General features: G+C 37.7%; 3 protein-coding genes across 7 annotated transcripts; 1 reads left to right on the plus strand and 2 right to left on the minus strand.

The window, feature by feature from the left end:
- Window positions 1-834: 834 nt before the first annotated feature.
- LOC122648861 (40S ribosomal protein S23) lies at window positions 835-3,180 on the plus strand. Its single transcript, XM_043842144.1, has 4 exons — window positions 835-922; window positions 2,390-2,545; window positions 2,627-2,753; window positions 2,856-3,180. The coding sequence occupies exons 1-4, from the start codon at window positions 918-920 to the stop codon at window positions 2,994-2,996; spliced, it is 429 nt and encodes a 142-aa protein (XP_043698079.1). The 5' UTR covers window positions 835-917; the 3' UTR covers window positions 2,997-3,180.
- On the minus strand, window positions 2,143-20,386 carry LOC122648858 (dof zinc finger protein DOF3.2-like). 5 transcript variants are annotated; one of them, XM_043842136.1, is made up of 3 exons: window positions 20,166-20,385; window positions 18,382-19,300; window positions 2,143-2,165 (listed from the first exon to the last, which is right to left on the minus strand). In XM_043842136.1, exons 1-2 carry the CDS (start codon window positions 20,193-20,195, stop codon window positions 18,407-18,409), a joined length of 924 nt encoding a protein of 307 aa, XP_043698071.1. In that variant the 5' UTR covers window positions 20,196-20,385; the 3' UTR covers window positions 2,143-2,165; window positions 18,382-18,406. The 5 variants fall into 5 exon arrangements, with proteins under 5 accessions (XP_043698071.1, XP_043698074.1, XP_043698072.1 ...); XM_043842139.1 differs by lacking the exon at window positions 2,143-2,165 and having other exon boundaries at window positions 18,369-19,285; window positions 20,166-20,386; XM_043842137.1 differs by lacking the exon at window positions 2,143-2,165 and having other exon boundaries at window positions 18,369-19,304; window positions 20,173-20,385.
- LOC122659221 lies at window positions 5,035-11,682 on the minus strand. The gene is made up of 8 exons (XM_043854375.1): window positions 11,513-11,682; window positions 8,396-8,605; window positions 8,050-8,313; window positions 7,537-7,571; window positions 7,362-7,457; window positions 6,518-6,668; window positions 5,771-6,441; window positions 5,035-5,676 (listed from the first exon to the last, which is right to left on the minus strand). Exons 1-8 carry the CDS (start codon window positions 11,631-11,633, stop codon window positions 5,035-5,037), a joined length of 2,190 nt encoding a protein of 729 aa, XP_043710310.1. The 5' UTR covers window positions 11,634-11,682.
- Window positions 20,387-21,735: the final 1,349 nt, after the last annotated feature.

The raw sequence follows: 21,735 nt of genomic DNA on the forward strand, positions 1-21,735 counted from the left end.
TTTTATTGGGTCTCTCTCTCTCTCTCTCTTTTTAATACTGGAAAGCTAGTTTTTTTATTGGAACCAGTCGGCCGTTTTAAACGACGGAATCAAACCAGATTGAAAAGAAGAATGATATTCGGTTTTGATTTTGAAAAAATGGAATGTAATTCAGTTCAGGTTCGGTTTTAAAGGTAAAACCATCGGATTGAACCAAATGAATTGAACCGAAAATAAATTAAATCAAACTTGAACCGAATAAATAAAAAACAAATAGAAAAGGATTAAGTTTCCCTCCACCCATAGAAGATGGTTCACCCACCATCCTAGGGTTTTAGTGTTCCAAAATACCCTCCCGATACCTTTTCCCGCCCGATCCCATTCATCGTGGGTGGAAGGAAACTCGATCCAATAGAAATCATATAAAAACTGAGTAAAACTGTATAGGTTGAATCAAAAAGTCATAATTATATAGGAATCGAATTAAATAAAATACATTAGAGCTTAAACGAACCAATTGAGACCCTGAAAATTTGACTTTGTAAATGTAATTTTTTTTCCCATAAATAAAACCAACATTGAAATATTATTCAGTGAAAATTTTCAAGTAAAATTTTATACTGAAACAAACGGACCTTAGTGAAAGCCTTGATGGATTAAAGAGTTGGTTTGGTGCTGTGCCCAGCCCAGCCCGTTTGCTTATGTGTAAGAACTGAGAACCGAGTGGCTACGGACGGTCCAGCTCGGTAAATTACAGCCGGGGTCGTAGAGTCTATGAGCACGGATCGAGTGAGAGAGCTTTCTCCTCTTATTTAATAAAGGGTGAGTTTTTCATTCTTAGGGTTAGGGTTTCTTCCGCGGCTCGCTTGTCTGATTCTTTTTCTTCTCAGAGCAGTCGAGCCTTTGTTTCAGCCGAAGGATCTCTCTATTCAGTCATCATGGGGTAAGAACCTGATTGCTTCCATGGTTTTCTCTCTGATGCCTTCACACAAGCCTCTTAATCATGCTCTTTATGTTTATTATTGTTAATTTATCGAACGATTGGATTACATAACCAAGATATACAATTTTGACAGATTTTTTTTAATATTCAAATAGGGTTCTTCAAAGCATGTTTGCTGGTTTTCAGTTGGCGACATTGTTTGGTTACTTTTTTGTAACTTAGAATTTGTTTTTAGTCGTTTTTTTTTCTGGTTTTTTGAATGATGGGAATTTAGTATTGAAGAAAGAACTTGCTATTTTAACTTATGATGGAAATGTGATGGTTCTTCCGTTAGAATCGTACTGAAAGTATCTAAAAATTGCAATTGTGGCGACTTAGTTCTCCCTCTTTGTTTCTGTAATTAGTTGATTGGATTTTTTTTTTAAGTCATTCATGTTCATTCTGGGTGAGCGTTTCTTGATGTTTCATGATTGAACTTCCTGTACTGCTACTGATTAGGGATATGTTCATGATTGGTTAGACCCTGATTTGGGTGAGACATTCGATGTTATCTATGAAAGCAATGGGTTATTTTCCGTTGTAGATAATTAGTGAATTTTTCAAATTCATCAGCTGTGAGGGAGTATACATAAAGTGTGTAGATAAGAGATGCTTATTGACATCTGATAAAGAATTTTGTCTGAGTTTAATTTCGGATCTGTTGACCCATATTTGGAAACAGTAAAGTAAACCTTATCATAAGGTAGTCCTTAAAAACCAATGATAAATCTGAGTATTATAGTTTGTGAATTTAAACCTAAGTATCATTCGAAGTCCAGCTTTTTTTCTTTGTTATTATTACTTTACTCTTTGCTCCCAGATAGAGGGGAAAAAGATTGATGAATCCGACTGCAGTTATTGATATTGTTCAAGTCTCTGTTTAGTTCAGTTTTCCTACACTGTTGTCTTTTTTGGTCATATTAGGACTTCCTGTGATTGCTGGTTTCTTGCTCCCTTTCCATCCAATTGTTATTAGATGCTGTCAAAGAATCACCTCTGTGGTAGGTTCTTATATCTGCTGGAAGCTTTAATGACACTAATTCCTGTCTTCTTAGTTCACCACTCAGTGATTGCTTCTCAGCACTCAGTGATCAATCATATTTTTGAGGATTTCATCTAATTACATAACCATATGTTGTCCTAATATCCCAATAGTGTGTTACAGAACTTTATCGAAGAATATGTTTGAATGGGCTTTTACAAACTTCTTTAAAGAATTCTTTTGAATGGGTTGTTAGGATCACTGAACAGAGCTTCTGCGCTATTTTTTGGCAATTACCTTAAATATGTCTCTAATACAGACACTGAAAATATATCATATTCTTAACAAGAAATAGATATCAGTGACCTTGTTTACTCATGGCCTTAATATTTGTGCATATCGTTATGTAATTGTGGTTTATAACCAAACAAGCATCCGTTTTATAGGAAAACACGTGGTATGGGTGCCGGCCGCAAGCTGAAGTCTCATCGTAGAAGGCAACGATGGGCTGATAAATCATATAAGAAATCTCACCTTGGCAATGAATGGAAGAAGCCATTTGCTGGTTCTTCTCACGCCAAAGGCATCGTACTTGAGAAGATGTAAGATGAAAGTACTTAGTACCCTCTCTTCCCCCGTCTACCTTCTTAACTAAGAAACTGACACGAGGTTTACTTTCACAGTGGTATTGAGGCCAAGCAACCTAACTCTGCCATCAGAAAATGTGCTCGAGTTCAGTTGATTAAGAATGGGAAGAAGATAGCAGCCTTTGTGCCCAATGATGGTTGCTTAAACTACATTGAAGAGAATGTAAGTTGTCTTGGTGACTAGCTGGTTAAGAATTCACTGCAGCGAATAAAGACTCATCTCTTAAATTGTTGACATTGGATTATTTTGATACTGCTGTTGCAGGACGAGGTCTTGATTGCAGGATTCGGACGTAAAGGTCATGCCGTCGGAGATATTCCTGGAGTCAGGTTCAAAGTTGTGAAGGTGTCTGGTGTGTCTCTTCTTGCCCTCTTCAAGGAGAAGAAGGAGAAGCCGAGGTCTTAGTTTAGCATGGGGCTTGTAGTGCCTCCTTTTTTAGTGTTTTATTGGAGGATGATGCTTTAGCTACTCTTCAGTTGAGTGGATTTTTTGAACTGTTAGTTGCCTATTTTGCAGTATCCAAGCCTGATTTTGGTATCAACATTCAGTTTTGTGTTTTCCTGAAGATGGATGGAAATTACTTGGTTTACATTTATTTCGTGCAGCCAAAGTTATATAGTAGATATCTGGAATGCTTCCTGTGGGGAAAATCCTATTTAAAATCCAGCTAATGTCTGTTCTGTCACTAGAAACAAGCCGTCCAATTTATTAGCCATCTCTGTAGATTGGAAAGGATTTATTTCTGAGAAATTTACAGGTAAGTTTGGGTTGCTAGGTGCTGCAGCTTTGACAGTGGCTACTGAATTTGATCTGGATCAATCAACTTGAATCACTCCCAAAAGCCCAAGAATCGGCCCTTCAGATCTGATTACCCAGCTATCTGGACCATGGTTTGTTATCTTAGGAGTGGTATCTTTGGTGGGATCGGATGGATTTACCTCTGCTTTTTAAAAAAAATCGGTTTTCCCTACTGACCTTTTGGCCGTACCATTGAATTGGTATTAGATTGGTCAAGATTGGGATTGTTCTTCACTGATATCGATACCAATTCAATTAGAGATTACGTCTTAAGATGCTGCTCTGGATCCATCCAGAGCTTGGTCCCAACAATCCCAATAATCTGCCCTTCGATCTGAAAACCTAGTTATATGGTCTTAGAAACCCTAGATCGACCGCCGTACATCATCTAGGATTGGGATTGGTCGATTCGACCGATCTGATTCATATTTCTTAAATAAACAATATTATCAGTGTTATGTGATATTTTATGTGATAGGCAACCAGTTTCTGTAAATAGCTATGATAAAGCTGGTTTCTTTATGTACAAAGTTTTCCTCCACCTAGAGGACTGTTCACAAACCCCTCTTAGGATTTTTGTATGTTTTAAAATACTCTTCCAATTTCTTTGTGTACAAAGTTTTCCTCCACCTAGAGTACTGTTCACAAACCCCTCTTAGGATTTTTGTATGTTTTAAAATACTCTTTCAATCCCCATTCCCATTCTCTCCAGCCCCTCGGTGACCATGGGTGGAGGGAAACTCGGTCCTTTATTATCATTACCAATACAACATAAAATAATTGGAAAAAGATACACAATCAGTGTGCTGATTCTTTCCCATGCTCCCATATGAATGATAACAAAGACCACAGGTTGTTGGTAAACCCTCTCTGATATAATAATTTACCACTTGCAGTCGGACCAAACTTTCTCATTTTCATATAATGCATGCCAAATGATCCTTAAAACTCCTTGATACGCATGCAGCATAGCACAGTTTATTCAGATATTGTTTCTTAATTTCTCCTTGTAAAATCTTCCATAGTAACTTGTATTGTAAAAGAAAATCCCCGCATGAGAGACTTGAGTTCATTATGCTTTTGTAAAATGGGTAGAATTTTTTTTAAGCCTACTATTTTATGTTCAAAATTTATAAATGAATGGAGAGAAAGTAAAATAGTTCCACTACTTTATTTTAGTTCCAAGCATTTTATGTCAACCAATGGAGCTGTAAATATCGAGTTTGGTAAGCCTGTTCAAATTATTAGAAACAATCAACTTGAGTAATCATTTGAAGCAGTAATAAGATCATTAGTATTTGCAGATGAGAATAGAGAAGGTGATAGTTTTGAATCAGACATTCCATAAATTTATAATCGAGATTGTCATTGGGGGGTTGCAAATACTGCAGCTACTACGAACATCCAAGTTCACAAGTCACAAGAATTACCCACTAGTTGCAAGCTAATGAACAGGTTATAAACAGATTATAATTCAGTTGTTCTCTTTAAGCATGCCTTGTGGAAAATACGTTGATGCCTTCTCAACCACCACCGGCATGGCTGAATGTTCTGTAGATGCACACAGATAGCGGCTATTGCAGGAGTTCTTTAGAGTGAATGGAATCCTTGAGCTAAGAAGTTCCCTGGGAGCAAAAGAAGACAATTATGAAACACTATGATCTGGATTATTGGCATCAAACTGACAACAAGAGGACTTCTCCATAATCACATTCAGCACATCCGTGTTGAGATCTAGAGATCCCACAGTTCTGCTAAGACTATCAACCTGATCTTCAGTCCTGAAAAAGTTTTCTTTTCCAATTGAAACACAAAGCTCATCTTCTCTTGGTGGACCAATCCTGATAGCTCTTAAAGAGACCTGCCTCTCACTTTCTGCTACTATACTATTCTTCAATGCATCTAGACCACCATTCACTTCTGAATTTGGACCTGAACCAGTACCATATTCATCTGCACCACTTCTAGAAGATCTATGAACCTCTGAGAGTTTAGAATGGAAATCTTCTACTTTCTTTGATGAGTCAGGTACCTTTGGTGAAGCATTTGCTTGTTCATAGAGTTCTTCAAAACTAGGCTTTACATTTGATGTAGGAGACAGCATTGCAGTGTGCAGAGACTCAGATTTCACTTTCCCAGTTCCTGTCACAGTTCTTGCAGATTGGATTTTACCAGGTTTGGTTTTAATGGCATTCCGATTCACGCAACTGATTCCAGGTCCATCTTTAGGCAAACAATTTCGTACTCCTTGCAAACCTCCCATCGGAGAGTGCAGTGCAGTTTTCTCCTGAAAATCAGTTCACCCTAATGTAAAAACTTTCCCTAGAGGATATATCTAGATTAAAGAAATAAAATATATACACCTTGATAACCAGACTAACCGCATCAAAAAATCCAATCTTTGGTGATGGCATTCGAAGACCTGAAGGCTTAATGTTCCTAGAAACATTTGTAGAAGCTAAATGAGAAAGGGCACCAGTGCCAACAGAAGATTTCCTGTCACATTTGGTCAGCAACGCTGTTCCATTGCTTCCATATCTAAAACTGGCCTGACCATGTGGATGTGTCTGCAGATCCAATGCTTGAGGGGCATCATTGTCTATGGAGAACCCACTGCGAGGTGAACTACTAGTTTTCGAATTATTAGACCTCTGGTTGACAGTAGAGGTAGATGAAGATGATTCTGAAGACCAACCATCAATAGAGCTAGCTGATGATAGGGTTGAATAATGCTTGGACATAGATACTAGGTACGCAGAGAGGTGAGAGTTGCCAGAATCAATTTTAGTTCTTGACGAGGTTCTCACTGGGTCCACACGGGTTGAACCAGAGGAAGCTGGAATAACATTTTTGGAACTGGTTTTGTTTCTCGAGCAGAATGCAGGAGATTTACCCCTACAGTCAGATGAAGTGCTTCCAGATCTGTTGACTGAGGACAAAGAAGGAGATGAACCTGAAGAGGAAGATTTTGAGGAAGGTGAAGATCTAGGGGTCAAACTGCCAGAATCACCCAAACCAGGTTTCTTGGACCGCACAACAGGATCTCCCTTACCTGCAAAATTGAATAAAGCACTTAGGAACGAAACATACAGGTTCTGATCCTGCAAGAGCAGTTAGTCACAAATTACCAGACACAGCTTTTGTGGTGTTATGTTCCACTTTGATACGGCTGGCACCCAAAGAAGTCCTTTTCGTTGGAGCAGCTGAGAGGGGGACAGCCCTGCCTAGTATCTTGGGTGGCTTGAGAGATGAATTTCGCTCCCCACTTCTAGAAGCAAGCTTTATTTAATCAAAAAGTTAAAGGATGTCAGTCAAAGAATATCTGAAGTCATAGAGTTTTGTTCATGACTCTGTACCAGTTAGCTACTCTGCTGTGTACAAAAATTAGGACTACTACATTAGAAGACCTCTATGAGGGGGGCAGGACAATAGCTACAAAGGATTTGGTCCATGAAAACCATGAAACCACCTGCACTCAGGGTTATGAAAATCAGAATTGGGGTGGAACTGGCCGGGATTGGTCTCAGAAACCCTAGAATCGGCCCCTCAGATCTGAAAACCCAGCAATCCAATGAGAAAAACCCTAGAATCAGCTGGATTGGAACATCCAGAATCGATATCGGTCACGGCCAATTCAACCAAACTGATTCCGATTTTTTAAACAGTGCCTGCACTCCACATAGACCTTGAAATCGAAAGGCCACGTGCACAAGCACAGGGGCATTAATTTTTCAAATTTATTTCAATTTTTGTTATGCCTAGTAGCTATGTCCGACACTTTTTGTAAGCTAATGAGAAGGCAGGAAATGAAAGCTTTGAACACCCAATTTGAATCCTTTGCTGTGTCCAGGTAAAATTGACATGGATCAATGTCGTGCCTAAACAAAGATTGTAAGCTCGATCCATATCAATCATAGGCGAGCCACATGAATGGTAGATTAGAAAAGAAAACAAAAAACTCCATTTACTTGCCTGTACAATATGTGAACGTTGAGAATCCTTCTTTGCAGTTTTCTCCAAGTTTTGCATGCCAATGCTTTGCCTCTTGGAAGCAGCTACAGGCTTCGGCTGTGATTTTGATGATAGTAGCTTCAGATACTTTTCAAGAAATACCAAAACACTAAAAAGGTTGCATCATTGAACTTACCATACTTCGAGAAGGAAGTTCAATCCTCTTGGAAGCTGAAAAGAAGGATCACTGTTATTTTGAGAGTTCTATACCAGGAAACTGATGCAGAAGGTAAAAAGTCTAATACATGTTCCACTAAATAACCAACACTAGCCAACATTGTTTCGTAAAATGAATTTCACGTGTCTTTGCAAGGCACATTTAACACACACAATATGCATGCAGTATGATGGTGATCCAACAATCACAGATCCTACTGAGATTTTCCAGCCCAATTATGCATCTGATCAGGTAATCCTGATCATTTGATATTTTGATCTTCAAATTCGTTTTAGGCAGCTACAAAAAACAGGGTATAGTAGCCAGCAGTGTACAATTAGATGCTTCGGATTATTCAAGCAGCCATGCAGTACGACTTAATACCTAGAAGATCTCCTTCATGCTTTTCTTTGTGCCACAAGCACAAATTGAGGACAAGGGCTTTGTTCTGTCATTTACCTGACACAATCACAAAAGTAGCAGAATACTTACAGCGAAGACTTTGGGTTCCTCGTTCTACTGGTCCAGTGTTGCTTCTAGAAGATGAAACAATGGAAGAAGTACTGAACTTTTGCATTGAAGCTCTTATATCTTCAAACAAATCAATCTCAATGCTTTCCAACGTCAAATCACTATCAAATGTAGAGTTGGACTCAGCAGATCTCCGTACATCTTCTAGAATTACAGGTAATAGGGGTGCTTCTGCTTTACTGAATCCATTATTTATGAAAGACAACTCTTCAGGATCAAGAACACCTGAGCAAGAAGATATGCTCATCAGCCATGACAATGAACTTGAAGTTTGTATCATATCATTAAAAGAAGTGAGAAAGCATACCGGCACTTGTGAAGAAAGCACTATCCCAGGCTAAACTTTTGCGCAAATTACAGTTGCTAACTGTTCTTGTTCTTTCAGGTTCTGTGGATTCGGATAATGCAGGTATCTGTTCCTTTTGCCTAATCAAATCAGCTGTGTTGTCCCCATCCTGGGCATTTCTAGCATCATTCAACCCAAAGCTATCAATCTCTTTTTGATTTTCTGTGAACCCTTCAAATTGGTTTCATGTGAAAATTATCAGGCAACTTCATAAAGGATTTAACCAAGGAAAATTGCATCAATGATGGAAAAGATATATGAGAAGCAAACACCAGAAAGCACGTTACTAATTCTACGATGCATTTAGTTATAGATGTTTCCAGGTTTGGATTATTAAACTTTAGCTTGGGTGGATATCTACATATAATTTCTCCAGTCAAACAACCAAAGTTGCATCTCAAATGATTGAACCTAAAACTAACAACTATATAATGACATTATTGTTCTTGAGAAATAAGTCCAAAGGTTAAATAACATATGGTTGACAAAGACATGTGGAAGAATCTAGAGACTTGATGGTTGCATAAAGTGGGAAAACCAATAAATGTATCTCCAGTCCAACACTACAATAAACTTTGGATATTTGGATGGTGAACTCATTTATCTACTTTCTGCTTCTAGACGTCCACCTAAATATGGTTCTTTTTGAACGCTAGTTTTCAACTAGAATTTAAACTCATGAAGTTCCCCACATTTGGGAAATGCTACAACACCAATTATGACACTCAATATATGAGTGTTGTACTGGGTGCATCTATGAAAGAATCTTTTAGGGACAATGGAAGTGTACCTTGTCAAAAGGTCAATCATTTCAAGTAGAATTATTGACCTCCATAGTTGATCCGACAAGCTTAACATTATGTCCCCTCTACAAACATCACAAAATGTCTAACTATTTAGATCTCCATGATCTATACCTCAAGAACAAAGTAAACCCTTGTTGTAGGGCTTGTTCTTCCACTTTTTTTTTTACCAAAGAAGCACTCATTCCGAGAAGAATTATGGCCCCCATGGTTGATCCACAACCTTTACAGAATGCTCCCTCTAGAACAGTAAAAACAACTTAACCTCTGACTAATTAGAGATGCATGATAATGCAGGAAGCAACCTTAAGAAAATGCTACCCCTTTTTTTTTAGGGTGGGGGGAGGGGGAAGAACATATACTCTTGTAATCATTCAATGAACAACAACAGCGGACTTGTCTATAAATTTCTTCTATTTTTATTGCATTCTAAAATAGGGCAGGCACCTTTGATAACCATACAACCAGCGTCTAGTTATTGAACATGAACATAAGGAAACATAGCATGAATCAAAGATTCAAATTGTGAATGTGCTCAAATTAACCCTTCCAGACAGTTCCACTGGCATAAATTGTAAAATCAACTCCACTTAGACCAAAATGTTAAACATCACAATCACTGTACTACTCTTTTGCCCTCAAGTATGGTTCAAAACTAAATAGATACATGTTTTTCATAGCTTGGTAAGTGCTTATTTGTTTAATACTTTTCAGACCCACCCAAAAAAAAGGGGGATTGAAGTCCAGAAGTTTATCAGGAGCCTTAATCGCAGGATCTGCTATCAACTATTAGTTGATTAGCTATAGCTTTGTGTGTAGCCATCTGATTGTATTAACAGTACAGTTGTGGAAAATGGAAACAAGCAAGGGTCTTAATTATCCCCATTCATAGCCCATTATGGTATCCGGAAGCACTGCATCCATTGTTTGCATTTGTCGAGATTGTACAGTTTTTGTTCAAGTGAAACATATTCTGTTCTGCCAGTGTCTTCATAATTAGTAACAAGGTTTTTACATGGAGCAATGACACAAGAGGTTCTCCCCATCCAACTAGTAGGCGACCTCTGAAGTAGCCACATTTATGGAGCCATTACATTTTCTAACCTACGGATAGAGGTCCTTGGATTTTCTTAATCCTCAAAAAAAAAAAAATTCAAGATGAAGCCACTGCCTTTTTGCCGGTAGGCAAAAAACCAAGCAATGAAATTTGTTACATGACAAGTGGTAACAAGGCAAAACAAAAGAACCCATTCTTTGGCATGACATTCAATGTAGGAGGTTCGAGGTAGATTTCTAAAAAGTAGGTGTTTATATCTTTAGTCTTTACTTCCAATAGAAAACTTATTGAATCTAAAACAAATCCACAAAAGCTGAGAATCAGAATATTACCTTCAGACCTTGGTAACCTTGGCTAGGCAAACCAAAATCTAAACACTAATGGAAAAGAAAGAAAGAAAATAGCATTACAAATGAAATTATCAAAAGTTGTACTTCCAAACAATGAACTCAGATTACCCCCTATGTGGTTAAATGAGTTTCCAAAGAAACCTTATTGCAGTTTTATAACAACGAAAAAATACATTGCAGAGTACCAAATTCCCTTCGTCATCCATAATTCTAATCCTCTTTTCTCCACCCAAATACGAACATCTTTCTCAATGAAAAACCACCAAATAGGCAACTCCTAGTGAATTAACAAAAGAACGACTAAAGTAATAGACTACACACAACCAAGTTGTATGCTGCACTTCGCCCCTGCCCTCCTTTTCAGCATGGAACCTTGCTGAAAATATAGGTTTAGAGCATTGACCATGAGTAATTTTTGAGCAAGAATAAACTCCCGACTGCATGGTTTTGCCACTTTTCACCGTGGATTTTCAACACAGATGATTGTGTAGAAATAAACCACAATTAGCAATATTTTACCCAAAACAAATACCGGAAAGAACATTTTACCATCCACATCGACTGTAGTAGCAAACAGACCCATTACAACAAGAATATGAAGACAGGAACAGAAAACGGAAGCCCAACAGAAGACTTTGACCATTTACCGTGACTATAGAAGCAATCAGAATCATAACAATGAAGTCGCAGAAATCATCAACAGACAGATACAAAAGAAATCCTTGAACCCTAGAACGTTGAATCAAAACAATAAAAGAAAAGAAAGATAAAACAAGAAATAACAAGAACATATTCCATCAATCAGAGTCAGACTATTAGTGAGTTCCTAGCCAATCCAGATCAAACAAAAGAAGATGAAGAAACGTACTGGAAGTTCTAAGATTCAATGTCCTGCCTGAAGGAGAAGCCAACAGGCAATCATCCTCTGTTGAAACGTCAAAAAGGTGAAACCTCTCCATATCCTGACTTCTCTTATCGCTATCATCCATCACCACGCAAACAAATCGAAACGGAATCTGAAAATCTGAGATAAATACACAAGAAGATATTACTACCAATGGGTGAAGTGGCACTTGAAATTCGAAATTCGAGTAGTTGTCGCTCGTCTTCTGTTTCTTCTTGGAACCGAAAAAGGCAAAAAAAATTCAAAATCAGAGCTAAAACGGCTGTTTAATAACCCTATTAATGGAGATTGAAGGCAAATTGACGAGTGCCTGTGCCTCTTTTTCTCTCGCGGTCTTGTTCTCGCTCTCGCCCCTCTTCTCTCCCCAGTTCCCAGAAAATTGACATTTAAATTTAGAACCGTAGTGTCTGCTTGGCCACCATGAGCGGGAATTTTAGATTTTCTATTTCATGGCCTTTAGGATGGGCCGGCTAAAGCCCACGCCAAGTTTATTAATCAGTTTTCTGAGTTTATGGGCCCAGGCCCATATTATGTGGGCTTAGTTGAGCCTAGTTTCGAAATGATACACTGGACTGATATTTGGATTAGTACACCCATGTGGCTAGTTTGGGCTGAACACAAACCCTTGGACTTGTTGGCTAGGCTATTGTAATGCTATAAACTGGCTTGTGTTCAGGCCCATGAACAAGATTTATAGACTGGCTTGTGTTCAGGTCCATGGACAGGGCCTAGGCTTGAAATCTTTGTTAACCAATTTGAACCTTTTTTTCTTTTTTTCTTTTTTTTTGGGGACTAATTTTTTTTCTTTCACCTATGATGAAGGAGGAATCCCTTCACCATTGCGACTTGTCTCATCTGATTGGATTAGGGATGAGTGTTTTTTGTGAGATGAGAGTTTATGATGACATAGGACTCCAATCACAAAATCAAATTACCTGGGGTGAAGGGATTCTTCCTTCATCCTGAATGAGGGAAAACTTAATTTGTCCTCTTCTTAATTTTTATAGGTGGAGAATCAACATAAATGGTTCCTACTACAGTGTGAAACGTTAAGGGCACCATTACAAGAGAGGAGTGGAGGGCGCACCATTTTTTGGCACAAGGTGAAGGTTTAGACAGACTGATCCTGGCAACAACTTCTGAAACTACTGAGCTAGTTCATCCCCTTCACCTCATTTTAGGTCAGGGTTTAAAAACCCGGAATCAGGATTTGGATTGGTCCCAATGGATTCGGATTTGGATCAAATCACAATCAGTCAGAATCGATCCAAGATTGCCCTAATCCTAGATTTTAGAATGGAATCGACCAATCTGGATCGACACACACAATAAAAGAAAGGGCTTTCTTTTCCTTCGCTATACTCGTGAAATATAACGTTTCATTATTTGCCACATGACAGTACATGGGTTAGTTAATGTAAGAGAGGATCCAGCAAACATCTCACTGATACAATTTCAACTTAAAATGAATAGAGGTAATAGATAATTAAAATTACAAAATTAGGATGATATTTTATATTTTATATTCATCTCCATTTAATGGCATTTTGATAATTTTACTAAAAACTTTGAATTAGAGTTTGAACAGCTTTCCTTGTTTACTTTATATTTAAATTTGACAGTTGAGATATATGTGGGTCCACTATTACATATTTACATGGACTACCTCATGTACTTTCAAGTAACAAATAGTGAAACATTACTTCACTATGCATAGTGATGCCTAGAAGGGCGAAAAAAAATATTGCACATACTAGACAATTCACTCTTTAGTGAGAAACTACACACTGGCATTGTAGCAAATCCTCTCCCATATAAAATATAAGTTTATTTTTTAGACATGAGCCAAAAAGAGCCGAACTGACCAAAAGGGCCAAAGACAGTAAGAGAAGATTCCATTGTCTCTTTCATTATTGAGCCATGGTTGGTACAATATTAGAAATGAAATTTACAACTAAGATTTTCGTGTTAAACTAATCTACACATCAACTAGATTACAAATGTCAACTGGCATAGTAGTGCCACGTAAATGTTTATTGAGCATATAAAATCCATAAACATTTGCACCAAAAAAGACCACTTTCATGATGAGTTCACATCTGATTTATTGATAATTATGAACCACATTAATTTATGAAAACTCTTCTTCATGGCAATTTTGAATTTTTTCTATGCCATGACCTAATATGGTAGCCTCCCATTATAATTGTTGAAGTAATATTTAACTAAGTATAATAATGATGAAAGGAGAAGAAAAACAATTTATACAATTTGTATGGTAAAAATGCTGTACTTAAATAGTTTTTTTTTCCCTTAAAATTTAAAAATTGACACTTGACATATGGAGCTAGCACCCCCTCCCCCAAAAGAAATGTGCATCAATAGAGAAATTTAAAAAAATTAAAAACAAGAAATGTTCATACACTAGCTATAGTCCTTTGATTCATAATGAAATGAGCTCTTAATGTAAGAGAGAGAGAGACTCTCTTCACAATCAAATTGGTTTATCTTATATATTTATTGCATTCAACTATAGGTTTGTGTCTTGACTAGACAATTCATTATCGTTGTAATTACTTACACAATCCTTCACCACTCGTCTTAATGGAGGTTCTTTAATTCAATTTGACCATCCCTTCCCCTCCCCCCCCCCCCCCCCAATTTAATTGTACTATCCACCAAATTTGAACAACTATATTCACCATCAAGTCACCAACTAATTGAATTGAATAATGAAGGTTGGGGTTTAGAGAGTTCCAACTGATCTTCTAATGGATCCAGATCTTCTATGGTGCGGGTTGTTCGTCCTGCCGTGCTGTACAAACACAAGGCGGTGCGCATTGACCGCCTTACCCCTGCCTGAATGCCTTGCTCGAGCGGGGGTAAGACAGTCATTGTACGCAGCCCTATGTCTGCGCAGCACAGGCAGGACAGGGCAACACACCGTAGAAGATATGTGTTGTCTTCTAACACAACCCTCTTAGCAAAACCACTTGAAATTGTAATATTCTTTATCCATCCTAGAGATTTTCTATCTAAGAGAACTTAATGATATTTGATCCACCAGAAATTGGGTTTTGATCAATAGGTAACCAATTACCCTTAATTTCTCCACTAACAACATAAAAAAGATCCGATCGAGCTTTGTACATTTGTCAAAAGTGCACCTTTCTTACTCTAACATTACAAACTTATCATGACTTGGGTCTCATTCGATTTTAGTTCAAGTTGTGGGCAACAAGAAGTTTATTAATAAAATTATCGCACAAAAAAATGTATTGAATCATTTAGGAATTCAAATTATTTAGTAATCTAATGCAATTCATAAGAGCTACTAAACTATCAATTAAACCAATCACATAAATTATAATCACAATATTAAATTTACAAGATTTTGTAGAAATACTCAAATAATGCAGTATTAATCTCAACTCAATTTTAAATATTTCTTAATTAAATTCTTATTTAGATTTCTAGATCCTTATAAAAAAAATCCAATAGAAAAATGCAAATATGTGCATTAAATATTATTTATTTTAAAATCTTCATTGAAAAATGAAATTTTAACATCTAAGGGATGGCAATAAAGCTGGTTAAATTAAAATTAGGGGGCGGTTTTCATGCACGGTCATGTATAAGAGGAATCTTTTACACTGGATTTTAGTAACCGTCAGATCGAATTATTTTAATCTAAATCGTCCAAGAATAAAGTAATGATATATATTTGTCCTATACGGTTACTCTCTCAAATACGTCTCTACAAGACTTTTTATTTATCAATAATGAATAAAAAAAAGGAAACAAGGACGGTTAGAGAAAAAAAAGGGAAAACAATTCGATCTCTTCTCTTTCTCTTTCTCTTCGGCCTGTGATTTCTGCAAATTATCCGATCTCTTCCTCTTCTTTTTCTTTCTTTTTTTTTCTTCTTTTAACTGGGTCGAACCCTAGAAGGGGTTAATCGAAGTTTCAGAGGAAAAAAAAGGGGTGGTGGGCACGGAATCGACGGTGGTTTTTTTTTTGTAAAACTCAAATGGGTGGGGTGATTTTCAGTGAAAATTGAAGAGGCCATTCGTCTTCCCATTGTACGATTTCTGCAAATTATCCGACCTCTTTCTCTTCTCTTTCTCCTTTTTTTTCTTCTTTTCACTGGGTCGAACCCTAGAAGGGGTTAATTGAAGTTTCAGAGGAAAAAAAAGGGGTGGGAATCGACAGTGGTTTTTTTTTTTTTGGTAAAACTCAAATGGGTGGGGTGATTTTCAGTGAAAATTGAAGAGGTTATTTATTTATTTCTTTCCAATCCCTCCACAAATCACACATACATCCTTCAAACTCCAGCAGGAGCGTCGCTTTACCTCCTCACCTATCAATTCTCGCTACTAGCAGTTTAATTCCATTCGAAAACTCCGACTTCACCCCACCCTTCCCTACCCTGCAACTCCCCCTCCCTCGCTCCCATCCCTGTAAATAGGCTTTTATGGAACTTCAATGTCTAAGAATAAATTACAACATAATTTCAAAGCCCACTATTTAAAATTGCAACATAATGGACTCCAGCAACCATCGGTGGCTCCTTTGCCTCCGCTTGTGGTCTTAATCGGGAGCAACCCGGGCACGGGCTTTGCTCTGGGATCCGGGTGTTTCAGAGAGAGAGAGCTTAAATCACGGGGACTTGCTTTGTAATTGAGAGCAACACATCGGCAACGGCAATGAGCATTGTAATTCCCAATCAAATATGCTCGGCATCTACATGAAGGAACTTTTCTGAAACCAGTACCAAAACCACCCTCATGATCCCTGGAGAGAAATTTCTGTCACCAATTTCTTAAGAGTCGAAAAGTGAAGATCCTTCATGATCACATACATGGTTGGTGTAGTTTGTTTCTATCATTAATGACTCCAGAACTTGAGAAGAACTCACCAGCCAGTCAACTCGCCACCCATTGATTCTCCCTCTTCCTGCCACAGGTTTTTGGTGTAAAATAGTTGCAGAGAACGAAACAAAAGAAGAACGAAGTTGTTTCGGTTTTTTTTTTTGTTGTAATTATTGTATTTTTTTAATTATTATTGATAAATACAAAAGTCTTTTACAAGTATTTAAAAAGGTATTGAAAGGTAACCGTATAGGAATTATCTACAATTACTTTATTCTTGGACGGTTCAGATTAAAACACTTTAATCTGACAGTTACTAAAAGCCAGTGTAAAAGATTCCTCTTATACACGACCGTGCATGAAACTTTTAACCTTACAATTAAAAAAGAAAAACTCAAAGATTGTCCATGCATGGTTATCATTAAAGATTTAAAGATGTACCTAAGAGAGTTTGCCAATAACTACATGGCATTAATTAAAAGTAAGGAAGCTCTTATAATTAAGGCAAATAGCTCACCAAAGGCCTTGATTATATCTTGTTTAGAGGCTGGCCCTAGAGCTTCTTCAAGTGTCCACGTAAAAAGTTGCTTTTTGTTGCTTAAATATCATCTACTTTAAATAGACTGACACACATGTGTTTGTTTAGAGAACTCATAATGTTTGTTTCCTCTTACACCTCTAGTTTTCATAAACCCTTAAACTCCTGAGGAGTTTTCTTAATTTGTGAAACTATAGTAACAACCCCATGAAAAATTATCAGATCAACAACCCCACCCCCTGGATCCGGCTCCTCTCCAGGGAGCGCAGCACCTAGGGAGTGCCCAGGGGGCATCCAAGGGTTGGCCTATGTCGCATACATCTTGACGTACGCCTAGGGATTTGTGCGACACAGTCCCAACAGTTGGATGCTCCCTTGGGTGCTGGGCTCTCTAGAGAGAAGCTCAATCCCACCCTGCTGGAGGTTTTTTTTTTTTTACAATTTTTTTATTTGTCTTTATTCCTTCATACTTAATTAGCACAACTAGACATAATTCCATGGAGCCTTGGATTAATTATTACATAAACTAAAGAAGAAGAAGAAGAAGAAGAAGAAATCTCCCAACTATTCTACTACCAAAGAAATCTCAATTTCACAGAAGGAAATCTTCCACACCAATGCCGTTCAATTGTAGTGCTTAGCCTAAACAACGCATGCTATTATTTAAATAAGAAAAACACTGAGGGATCTTCCAACTTATTATAAGTGGTTATAGTAATCCATAATAATTAAAAAAAGAAATGAAACAAAATTCAAACAGAAGTTGCAGAGTACTGAATTCTTTCACGCCCAAATCCAAGTTAGATTTGTTCTTTCAATTCTCAGGAATAAGAAATTAAATTAATAATAAGTCTAGCTAGCCATTGAAGCCTGTGCTATATATGCTTCAGCTTCACTGAAAATTAGTACTTACACATGCTTGGAAGATAGTAAAGAAAGAGAGAAAGATTCACATCAATCCATCATCCTTAAATTATTGATCATTAGAATACTCATTTTATAATCTTTGTTTGTGAATCTTCCTCAAAATAAGAGACAATCATGAATGAGAAGAACAAGAGAACATGATCTAACCCCTGCAATAAGCACTACACATCAGATCAGATCAGACACAACAGAGCTCAAGCTTCGAGAGCTTAACCATGAAATATCACTGTCTCCCCTCAATCTCTCTTATTCTCTCCTTCCCTCTTATAGCATTTTCTTTCCTGATATAGATTTCCCATATCAACCTATGATATATTCCTTACTTGGTTAAAAAACAAATCAGAAAATCCATTAATTAGTATACCCGGCCATCAGTTAATACTACAAATAAGGAAGAAAGAGGATACAGTAAGGAACAAAACAAAAGAAGATTAAAGTAAGTAAGAGAGAGATGTAGCTCATGAAGGACACTTGACTTGACAGAGATAGAATAGAACCCATCAAACCATTGAAGATGATTTACTACATCAAAGGGCTATTAACAAGTCCATGCCAAGAAGAACCAAGTCCATTCCAGCTCTCTCTCCCACCAGCTGAATCCAGAGTCAGACCACCCATATTTCCATCTCCACCAACTTGCCATGGAAACCCATACAAGATTCTATTCTCTCCATCTTTGCCTTTGCAGAACTCTTGTTTGATCGTTGCACCACCAATTTCCTCATAAGGGAACACCATCTCACCACCTCCGACGTTACCACCGGAGCCGCCGCAGCTGGCGGCACTACCACCACCACCACTACCTTCTAAGTCTCCAAGCTGGTTTCCATTCCCCAACCCATAATAGAAATTATGAAACCCATTTGAGGAAGTATCAAGAAACCCACTTCTAAGTGCATCAATAAAACCAGGAGTTGAAGTGGTTGTGGTATCAGGGTTTCCAAGGATGTCACAGTGGGTGGAATTAGGGTTTCCCAGAATAGAATTCTCATGGTCATCAAAACCTAACTGCCGAGTTGGTTGTTTGTGAAGCCTAGAAAAGGCAAGAGTGAGGTCATTGGAATCATAAGCTAAGGATGGGAGGGTAGAGAGTGGGTTAGAATTTGTTGTAGTAAGGGATTGGTCTTGTGTCCGTTTTGCTGATGATGATGAGGAGGAGGAGGATCGTTTGTTCTTCCTGCAACCTCCCCCAACTGGAACATTTCTTAGAGTTCCTCCTTTGGTCCAATACCTTCTACATGCCTTGCAGAAGTACCTTGGCTGTGAAAGACTATAGTTGTTGTAGTAACAGAATTTGGTGTTGGTGGAATCGCATCTAGGGCAGTTGAGAGCGTGTTCTGGTTGTGGCCTAATTCTTCGCTCTTGCTGTGGTTTTGGACAAGCCAACACATCTTCTAGTGACTGGCTAGACATGGCCTGCAACAAATTTGAGAGAGGAAAAACTGTGAAATGGATGATCTCGGAAAAAACCACAAAATTAAAAAAAGAGTAACACTTGTTAGGGACTTGGGTAGAACTCATCCTTAAAAGCTAACACATATGGAGAGAGTGCCCGGCCAAACACCTCTCCACTATTCACATCCAATGTGAGACTATTACTTTGCCTTCCCACGGGGAACCCCAACAAATAAAAGATCAATTGTTGTTGTTCTCACTTTGTAGAGAAGAGAGACTAGAAAAAACTGAAATTCCTCAAGAAATTGCTCATGAATTGTAGAGTTAGAAGTGTTCTAGGACTTGTAATGATCTTTAGGGTTGTATGACAAAGACTGTAAGAAACTGAACTACAGGTTCTTCAGTACTACACTTCTATTTCAAATTATTCAATTTGATCGATCTTTCTGATAAAGCTCTCCATAATTAATTTTATTTTCAAGTTCTTCATGTGTAGATCGAAAGAGGTAGAATTATACTTTAGCTTCGCGAAAGATTCAAAAGCAAATAGCAGAAAACATTCAAAGTAAAAACCAAATTAAACTGAAAACGTAACTTAAAGGAGAATCAATATTCATGATCTTCCTTCTTTATGACACCCCCATAAGTACCCTTCCCTTTATTCACATGCAGAAAAGCAAAGAAGAAGAACTCTGGATCATGGATTTTCAGTTCAAACCAAAAGCCATTAAAGTGGTCTGAGTTCTCTCATTCATTATTGTTTTAAAAACTTTAGATCAATAAAGGTAGAGGATGTCCAAGAAGACGAAAATTTGAAAAAACAAAACAGTAAAGTAAAGAGATTAGGAAAACAATTTGTTTTGATTTGAGCTCGATCTCTCCTTACCTGCTGTTGTTGGGCGTTTGAAGGATCCATCCATGCAAGTTTGCAAATCTATTCGGAATCTGTGTTTACACAAACAGAGCGAGGAGACTGATCAGAGTCTGAGAGAGAGAGAGAGAGAATTTGTGTGGGCGATGGGAGATTGCGAAGTAAGAGGAGAAGAAGATCTGTCCCCAGATAAATAAAGCAACGAAACCACAGACACGCAGAGAGAGAATGATTACATATTTAACATTTCGTACGGGATGATCGATGTGTGTTGGCTTGCACGCAGAGAAAGCATGGAAAATTCGAGTTGATCTGCAACGGATTCATGAAGAAGGAGTGGGTCCCATTCAACAGAGGGATGGGGGAATCATACGTGGACCCCACCTACTCATCAAAATCGATGAACGAACCCAATTCATCGCCTCCCTAAAACTCGGCGATTCCATTACACAAGAACAACGAACGACAATGAGACAATGAGACAAGAAAAACGCAACTTTGTCCCACGTCTTTCCTCTCCTCATGTAAATATATGTGAATTTTATGTCGCGATGGAGCGATGACATGACTCTCATCAGTCATCATCTCCCATCATGTACATCACTCTTTTTTTTTCTAAACGTTTTCCGTAATCTCGTCCTATATGCCTCATTGTGATCGTAGTATCGTAGGGTTTCCTCAATCCCCATCGAAAAATCACACATCACTATCAACTGCCATCCCCAAAACACTTTGGGGCCACCACGGCCACTTGCGCAGCTTTCATATTATCACATCTCCATCTCTCTCTCTCTCTCTCTCTCTCGATAAGAAGAGAGAGAAAGATGTGGATTGGTTTGGTTTGATTTTGGAACCGGAACCGGGAAACCAAGAATCGACCCATCCCATTACTACATGGCAAGTGTGTCAATCAATTAGTTTGGTTTGGTTTGGTTTGGTTTTGATTGGATTGAATCAATTATTAAGAAAATCCAAAACCAAACAATTAAGGAAGCATCGATTACAGTTTTAGTCCGATTTCTTATCTATTTTTTTGGTTATTGGTTCTTAAGTTGGCAACTGTCAAGTGGAGTCTGATTTAATTTCAGTTTTACATGTATACTTAAGGAAATCAGTGGGAAAGTTTTTGGTATTTTTGTTTTGTTTTCTTATTGGGTTACAATTGGTCTAGTCTCGATTTTGTTACCGCTTTTTGGTTTCGATCAGTTTATTTTGGTTTCGACTTCTACTACAACAACTACAAACTCAACTTTATCCCAACTTAATGAGATTGGCTATATGGATCCAAACAAAACAAAGTAGCAAAAACAAAGGTCAAATGAAAGATGGGATAAAAAGAAGGATGAGAGATGAGATCTACAATGAAAAATAAAAATTAGAAAATAAAAGGAAAGTTTAAAAATGAAGGAAAGAGACACAACTCAGCAAATCAAGAGAATCTCAGTTAAATGGGATATGCTACGTGAATCCTTGCCCTCCAATAGGTTCTATCGAAGATCATACTTGATACAAGACTTAGACTATGCATGACCTACCTCACAATTTCTTTTATAATCATTTTAAGTCTGTCCCTAGCTCTTTTAAC

This window comes from Telopea speciosissima, chromosome 1, assembly GCF_018873765.1.
Source record: "Telopea speciosissima isolate NSW1024214 ecotype Mountain lineage chromosome 1, Tspe_v1, whole genome shotgun sequence".
NCBI lineage: Eukaryota > Viridiplantae > Streptophyta > Magnoliopsida > Proteales > Proteaceae > Telopea > Telopea speciosissima.